Source organism: Indicator indicator, chromosome 28 (assembly GCF_027791375.1).
Source record: "Indicator indicator isolate 239-I01 chromosome 28, UM_Iind_1.1, whole genome shotgun sequence".
In the NCBI taxonomy this organism is placed as follows: domain Eukaryota; kingdom Metazoa; phylum Chordata; class Aves; order Piciformes; family Indicatoridae; genus Indicator; species Indicator indicator.
The window spans coordinates 3,271,461-3,279,906 of record NC_072037.1 but is presented as its reverse complement, the minus strand read 5'-3'; the positions used below and the strand labels follow the sequence as shown (position 1 = coordinate 3,279,906).

The window sequence follows — 8,446 nt, the reverse complement described above, 5'->3', positions numbered from 1 at the left end:
CATGGCAGGGAGGCAGCAATGCTGGGTGGCCTGAACTGCTGCTGGTGGAGAGAGAGCTGGGGCAGGTGTGGGCTGGTGGCACCCAACATGGGCTCCCAGCACCCAAGTGAGCTTACTGCACCCAGGCTGGACTCATGGCACCAGGCTGGGCTACAGCACCCAGGCTGGGCTCATGATACACAAACTGGGCTCACAGCACTGGTCTGGGCTCCCAGCACCCAGACTGGGCTCATGGCACCCACACTGGGCTCCCAGCAGCTAAACTGGGCTCAGAACACCCAGACTGGACTCAGCCACCCTGCCCCTGGGTTCTCCTGGAAGCTACTGAAGTTCAGAATGAAAACATGGAGGGGAAGGTGGCACTCCAGTGCCTCCAGCTTTGCCTGGCAGGACTGGGCTGCCCCTGGGCTTGGGCTGGCCGTGCAGTGGAGGGACCCCAGCTCATGCCCCCCAGGCCCCCTCCTGCATGGATGGTTCCTCCAGCTCCTGGGCTTTGCAGGTTGTGGTGATGGTCCAGCCAGGAGCTGGTGCCCTTGCAGAGGTTTGCTGGCACCCCCAGCAGCTTTGCCTGCCCTGGGGAGGGGGACACTGGGACAGGACTGGTGCAGCCTCCTCAGAGAGATGTTCAAAGCCCCTGAGCTGGAGGTGGGGGAGGGGTTGGTAGGACCCCTGAGCACCCCAACACTTGCCTGTATTTTAGGTGCCTCTGTTTCTGCCTCTGGAGGGGGGTGCCCTGCCTAACCCACTGGGGGAAGCCCCCCAAAGTGCCTTGCTTTGGGAACTGAAACCCTTGGCTCTTCCAGGATATTTTATTAAGAAAGTTATACAAATGTTTAAAAATATACTTCTAATAATTAATAAAAAGGAAAAGCTTTATTTAAAGCCTGAGGAGTGTGTCCTTATTCCCTGACCCACCCATCTTGGGGCTGTGCTGGAGAGAGGAGGGCTGCCTTGGTGACAGGAGGTGGGTGTCACATCCTAAGGCCACCCAGCAGTGACAGGAGCCAGGAGCTGAAGGACTGAGATGATTTTATTACAAGGGGGTGTCCCAAGGAGGCAGCAAGAGGCAGCCACCGCAGCAGCTTCCCCTGGGCATGGCCACCCCAACCCCAACCCTATCCCTGAAGCAACTGTGTGGGGAGTGGGGGGTCAGCAGGACCCCTCCTCTGATCCCCAGAAGGCACTGTGTGAAGAAGGGCTTGGTGCAGAGCAGCTCTGGCCAGGAGTGCCTGTCCCCAGGGTGTCCTCTTCCCCAGCAGATCACTGGACCTTTCCTGTTCCAGCCAGGATGAAGCTCCTCAAAAAGGCAGGGGGAGAGGCAATGCCCAGCACCCCCCTGTCCCCTCCCCTCCCCCCCATCAGCACCCACCCAAAGCTTCCTGAGAGCTGGGGAACAGCCACCAGCTGAGGACAGTGGTGGTGGCAGCAAGATGCTGGCCACAGGGCTTCCAGCACCTCCCCACCTGAGGGGGGGCCAGCACTGAGGGTCCCCACAGCAAGTCCCTGGGACAGACCCAGCAGAGCTGCTCCAGACTGAGGAGCAGGAGGTGTGGGGAACCACCCTGGGGGGGAGGAGGGGGGCAGCTAGCCCCGACCAAGCAGGGGGTACACCAGGAAATAGCCCAGGGTGGAGCCCAGGATGGCCCCCAGGAAGATCCAGGCGTTGTAGGACATGACAGCCAGCATCACCATGTAGCCCAGCACCACCTGCACCACGTGGAACAGTGTCTGCCCAACGTGGTACCCAAACCACCTGTGGGACAAGAGGGGAGACCCAGCAGTCAGGGCTGCCTGCCCCCCCAGGGCTGCCTGCCCCCCCAGGCCAGCAGCCCACAGCAGCCAGAGATGGGTCTGGGCAGCAGGGAGAGGGCTGGGGAGAGGGAAATGAAGCTTGGAGGTGTTGAAGGCCAGCTTGGATGAGGCTTTGAGCAGCCTGGATGAGGCTTTGAGCAGCCTGGATGAGGCTTTGAGCAGCCTGCTCTAGTGGGAGGTGTCCCTGCCCAGGGCAGGGGAGTTGGAACTGGCTGATCTTTAAGGTCCCTTCCAAGCCAAACCATTCTGTGACTCTATGATCAGCCTCAGGCTGTGGCAGGGTGGGTTTAGATTAGATATTAGGAAGAATTTCTTTCCTGGAGGAGTGGTCAAGGACTGGAACAGGCTGCCCAGGGAGGTGGTGGAGTCCTCATCTCTGGAGGTGTTCAAAAACAAGGAGCCATGGCACTTTGGGGGGCCATGGTGATGGGAGGTTGATGGTTGGACTGGATGATCTTTGAGGGCTTTTCCAACCTCAATGATTCTATCTTTAAGCTCTCTTCCAACCCAAGCCATTCTAGGATCCTAAAGCCCACTCCAAAGGAACAGGGAGATTGTTATGAAGAGGCTGGCAGGGAGAGCAGCCTCAGGCATGGTCTGGCCTTAAATGTAGAAGGAAAAGGACAGGCTTGGCTCCAGGGGCTTGTGCTGGGAAGGAAATTCCTGGGCCACCCTTGCTGGTGTGCTGAGCCACTGCTTGTGCCCAGCCTTACCCCACAAAGACCCTCCTGCACCCATGCTGGCTCCTGGGGGATCATGAGCATCTAAAAACACCCTTGGGCATCTCCCAAAGGACCTGGAGGGGTTGTCATGCCCCTGTAGCCACCACCCAAGGCTGTCCACAGTCCCCCTTCCTGGGAGCCTATTACTCTATGGCCACCTCTTGACAACCTTTCTCCCTCCTGTGCTGGCCCAGGGGCCATACACCCATCTCTGAGCCCCTCAAATGATCCCAAAGATGCCGGGGGGTGGGGGGGGGGTCCCCCTGCAGTACCTGCCCTGTGCAGAGCCAGGCTCCCCCTCCTCTGGCTCCACCAGTGACTCCTGGCTGAGGCTGTGGGGCAGAGCCAGCAGCGCCCGGCGCAGCAGCAGGGCCTTGCCCATCTTGATGGCTTCATAAAGCATGGACAGGAGCAGGATCACCAGCACTGAGAGCACCATCCCTGCAGGAGAAACACCCTGTCACTGCCAGGGAGGGGCTGTGGGGGCAGGAGTGGGGGGCAGCAGGTCCTGGCATCTGTCCTCATGGAATAAGGTGAAATGTGGTTGGGATACGGCTGGGCTGCATCCAAAGCAGGGAGAGGAGCAGCACAGGGAGGGGATTCTGAGACCCCACCTGCAGCACTGCCTCCAGTTCTGGTGCCACCAGCACACGGACATGAAGCTACTGGAGAGGGTCCAGAGGAGGTCACAAAGATCAGAAGGCTGGAGAACCTCCCCTGTGGGGACAGGCTGGGAGAGTTGGGGCTGTTCAGCCTGGAGGAGAGAAGGCTCCAGGGAGACCTCAGAGCAGCCTTCCAGTACCTGAAGGGGCTCCAGGAGAGCTGGGGAGGGACTTTGGACAAGGGCTGGGAGTAGCAGAACAAAGGACAATGGCTTTAAGAAGGGAGATTGAGACTGGAGATGAGAAAGAAATTCTTTGCAGTGAGGGTGGGGAGACAGTGGAACAGGTTGCCCAGGGAGGCTGTGGATGCCCTCTCCCTGGAGGTGTTCAGGGTCTCAGCCAGGGAGGATTGGCCCTGGCTGGGCATCACTAGGGCCAGGGTCAACCAAAACCAGGCAATATTGTCCAAGCTCTGGGATGAGAGGAGTGTGGAGCCCCTCAGAGCTCTGCCCTGCCCCACCATGCCCTGCTGTCCTCTCTCCCAGCCCATCACTAACAGCTCCTGTCAGAAATGCCAGGCCACATCCTTGTCCTCAGACGCGGATCCCAGCTGGAGGTGGCTGGGCAGATGGACAGACAGACTGCTGGGTGTCTCACGGCTGGGCTGGGCTGGGGCTGGTGCCTACCTGTGGGGCTGTGGACGCTCCAGAAGTCAAAGAGCAGCACTGCTGTGTCCGAGAAGTAGAAGGACATCTGGAAGAGAAGCCAAGGAAAGGGCAGCACCAGGAACCAGCTCGGGGAGAGGGGGCAGCCAGGGGCTGGGGCACCCCCATCCCCAGCAGGCCTGTGCACCCACCACCCCGAGGGGCTGAGGCCAACACCCAGCTGGGGCTGTACCAAGTGATGCAATCTTCCTCCCCTGATCTCTGAAATGGGAAGAGGAACCTGCACTACAATCAGAGTCATGCTGACCAGACCCAGCTCCTCCCCTGACTTCTAGCAGGACAGTTTCCACCCCTGTGTCTGAGCTGCTGAGAAAAGCCCAGATTATCCTAAAGAGAAGTGAGCCCAGGACTGCATTAACCTGAAGGGGAGAAGGGAAGGTCCAGAGGAGACAGATGGAGACTGGGGGCCACCATCTGCAGCATGCAGCAAAGCCAGCTGGAGCTCAGAGTCCAGCCACCTTTCACCTTCCTCTGCTCCTGAGGGTCCCTTCTACCTCACCAGGACAGGCCAAAGCACCCAGAGCCACCATGGGTGCCAGGACAACTGGTCCAGGGATGCCTGGCTGAGAGTCCAGGCACTCCCTGTCCGTCTGTCTGACCTGGGGCTGCTGGGACCTACAAGGGCATCAAGCCCCTTCCAGAGTCCTGCACCTGGAGAGGAATAACCTCCTGCACCAGTACAGGTGAGGGCTGACCTGCTGGAAAGCAGCTCTGTGGAAAAGGACCTGGGAGTGCTGGTGGACAGTAGACTCCCCACGAGCCAGCAATGTGCCCTGGTGGCCCAGAAGGCAAATGGTCTCCTGGGGTGCATTAAGAAGAGTGTGGCCAGCAGGGCAAGGGAGGCTCTCCTCCCCAGCTCTGCTCTGCCCCAGTGAGGTTACACCTGGAGTGCTGGCTCCAGTTCTGGGCTCCCCAGTTTGTGAGACAGCGAACTGCTGGAGAGAGTCCAGTGGAGGCTACAAAGCTGCTGAGGGGCCTGGAGCAGCTCTGTGAGGAGCAAAGGCTGAGAGCCCTGGGGCTGAGAGCCTGCAGAAGAGCAGCCCCAGAGGGGATCTGAGCAATGCTCAGCTAAAGGGTGGGGAGCAAGAGGCTGGGGCCAGACTCCTGTCAGTGGTGCCCAGGGACAGGACAAGATGCAATGAACACAAACTGGAACCCAGAAGGAACAGGAGGAGAAAATTCTTTGGTGTGAGGGTGCTGGAGGCCTGGAGCAGGCTGCCCAGAGAGGTTGTGGAGTCTCCTTCTCTGGAGAGATTCCAACCCCCCCTGGCCATTGTGCTCCTGGGCAAGCTGCTGTGGGTGTCCCTGATCTCCAGAGGTCCTGCCAGCCCCCAGCAGTCTGTGACTCTGTGATTCCTCATCAGGCTGAAACAGGAGGAGCAGCTATTGTGTAACGACCCCCCCTCCACAGCCACCTCCCCAGCTGCCAGCTCTGCTGCACTCTACCTTAAAAACCACAACGTTGGGGGTTTTTTGGTCTTTTTTTCCCTCCATTCTAGATGCTCCCAGGGCTCTTGCCCTCTCCTCTGCCACACTACCCTGGCTCTGGCCACACATACCCCCCTGTTACTGACACCAGCAGATGCAGCCTGAGCCAGAAATACCATCCCATACCTGGGTGTCCACCCACAGAAGGGCTCTAATTACAGCCTTGGGCTGCTCCCTACCCACAGCACATTAGCATGTCTAATGAGCTCACCCTTTTAAGCTTCCTTTAGCCACAAATTAATGATAATTAGCCTTTAAAGAAAGTTATTCCTCCTTTGCAGGCTTCAGCAACAAGCCTGCTGCACCACGTGAGGAGGGAACTGTTTTAGGGACTGGGGGAGGGCAGTGAGTGGTAGAAGATCCCCTCCTGCAAACAGGTCTCACAGGTTGGGGTGAAACTGCTTGGGTTTGGGTACCCAGCATGGCTTGGAGGCCAAACCAATGCTCCTTGGGCCAGCAGCTCCTCTCCTGTAGCAATGCTACTGAGTGATTTCTCCAGAGACAGATGTGGTGTGTGAAGGTCAGGAGGGCAAGTCCTGAAAGTCTCTGCCCTCTTTTCAAGGGGGGAATTTGCAGATTCATGGAATGGTTTGGGTTGGAAGAGACCTTGAAGATCATCCAGTTCCAACCCCTCTGCCATGGACAGGGATATCTCCCACCAGCCCAGGTTGCTCAAGGCCTCATCCAACCTGGCCCCACAACCTCCCTGGGCAACCTGTTCCAGTGTCTCCCCACCCTCAGGTGCAGAGAATTAGGCTGGTGGGGATGTGACAGGCCCAGGAAGGTTGGTCCTATCCTCACCCCCCTGCCCACACAGCAGTGATTCAGCAGGTGCCTGGGAAAGGGCTGTGCCCAGCTCCCCCTCTTCACCCTGCAGCTGTTCACATGGCCAGATGGAGCTGCTGGCAAATACCCTCTGCTGCCCCTGCTCAGGTGCACCACGGGTGGGTTTAGTGCCTTCATCTGCTCCAGTCTGGGGGCTGCTTTTTGTCTTTAAGTGAAAATCCAACATCCCAACCTGCTGCTCCAGTCTGACTGGGACACCCAGCCTGGCACCACGGGATGAACCTGCCTTCCCACAGCACACAGCCCCCTGCCTTGGCAGTTCACTTGGCAAGCAGGACACCAGCCCAGCCAGCCCAAGCTGCAGTCCCACGCTGGGCACACAGCATCCCTGGCAGGTGTCCCCACACTGAGGTGCTCCTCAGAGGCTGGGGTGAACCTGGGACCTCCATAGGGATGCTGCTGGGGAGGGCTGGTGCCTGCAAATCGAGGGGACCTGGTAGCTTTAAAACACAGCAGCAGAGCTCAGAGCATGAAACAAACCTTCAGGGGCCAGGGCTGAAGGCTCATGGCTGTGAGTGCCTGGTGCAATCCAGCACCCACCACAGCCACTCCATGGGTGATGGGAAGCATCTGGGGTGGGGTATGGTGGCACAGAGGAGCAAGGATGGACAGACAGACAGACAAGCCCAGTCTGTGCACCGCTCACCAGCAGCACAGCCCTGGCTGAGGCATGGGGGGAAGCACGGGGCGGGGGGAAGCATGGGGTGGAGGGGGACCAGAGCAAAAGGAGAACGGGGGTGAAATGGGGGAACAGGGGTGAAATATGAGGAGCAGGGTGAAGGGATGAACAGGGAAGCAGGATGAAATGGGGGGACTGGGGAAAAGGAGAACTGGGGCAAAATGGGGGGAGTGGGGTGGAAGGGGAATCTGGGTGGCAGGGGGCACTGGGGAAAGAGGGAACTGGGGTGACATGGGGGGAGCAGGGTGAAAGGTGGGAAATGAGAAACCAGGGTGACAAGGGGGAACCTGGGCGAACCGGTGGGTCTGGGGAAAAGCAGAACTAGGGTGAAATGGGGGGAGTGGGGTGAAAGGGAGCAGTGGGGAGAAACGGGGCACCGGGACGAGCAGAGAACCGGGACAAAACGAGGGCACTGGGGCAAAACGAGGGCACCGGGGCAAAATGGGGACACTGGGGAAAGGGGGAACTGGGGCAAAAGGGGAGACTGGAGGGAAAAGGGGGAACGGCGACAAAGCTGAGGCAGAGGACACGCTGCCGGGGGATGGCTGGCGGTACCGCAGCCTTTCGCTCCCCGTGCCTGGGGAACGCGCAGGCTGTCCCGGGTGGGTCACGGTCACAGCTGGGCTGCTCCAGCCCCACAGCACAGCGGCTGCGAAGCGCTGCCCGGGACGGGCGTACCCCCACCCCCGGCACTCCCTCGGCTCGGCTCGGCTCGGCTTACCTGCATGGTGGCGGTGCGGACCCCAGCCCGGGGCAGCTCAGCTCCGCTCCTCGGGGTAGTTCGGCGCTGCTCGGCTCCGCTCGGCTCGTCCCGTCGCGGGCGGTGACGGGGGCCGCGGGGCATGCCGGGAGCTGTAGTGCGGCGGGGCGGGGCGGGGCCGGGCCGTGAGGCGGGGAAGGCCTTGGAGGGTGTGTGGGGCTGGGGGTGTGTATGGGGCTGCTGGGGCTCTGTGGGGCTGGGGGTGTGTATGGGGCTGGGGCTCTATGGGGCTGGGGGTGTGTATGGGGGGTAGGGCTATGTGGGGCTGGGGGTGTGTATGGGGGATAGGGCTCTGTGGGGCTGGGGGTGTGTATGGGGCTGGGGCTCTATGGGGCTGGGGGTGTGTATGGGGGGGGTAGGGCTATGTGGGGCTGGGGGTGTGTATGGGGGGTAGAGCTCTGTGGGGCTGGGGGTGTGCATGGGGGGCAGGGCTCTGTGGGGCTGGGGGTGTGTATGGGGCTGCTGGGGCTCTGTGGGGCTGGGGGTGTGTATGGGGCTGGGGCTCTATGGGGCTGGGGGTGTGCATGGGGTGGGTCTCTGTGGGGCTGGGGGTGTGTATGGGGCTGGGGCTCTATGGGGCTGGGGGTGTGTATGGAGGGGGTAGGGCTCTGTGGGGCTGGGGGTGTGTATGGAGGGGGCAGGGCTCTGTGGGGCTGGGGGTGTGTATGGGGGTGGGGCTCTGTGGGGCTGGGGGTGTGCATGGGGGGCAGGGCTCTGTGGGGCTGGGGGTGTGTATGGGGCTGGGGCTCTGTGGGGCTGGGGGTGTGCATGGGGGGCAGGGCTCTGTGGGGCTGGGGGTGTGTATGGGGCTG

At 60.7% G+C, this 8,446-nt stretch overlaps 1 protein-coding gene across 1 annotated transcript; it reads right to left on the bottom strand.

Annotated features, from left to right (window-relative positions):
* Positions 1 to 1,460: 1,460 nt before the first annotated feature.
* On the bottom strand, positions 1,461 to 3,889 carry SLC31A2 (solute carrier family 31 member 2). The gene is made up of 3 exons (XM_054393596.1): positions 3,823 to 3,889; positions 2,807 to 2,975; positions 1,461 to 1,753 (listed from the first exon to the last, which is right to left on the bottom strand). The coding sequence occupies exons 1-3, from the start codon at positions 3,887 to 3,889 to the stop codon at positions 1,585 to 1,587; spliced, it is 405 nt and encodes a 134-aa protein (XP_054249571.1). The 3' UTR covers positions 1,461 to 1,584.
* Between the last annotated feature and the right edge of the window lie 4,557 nt (positions 3,890 to 8,446).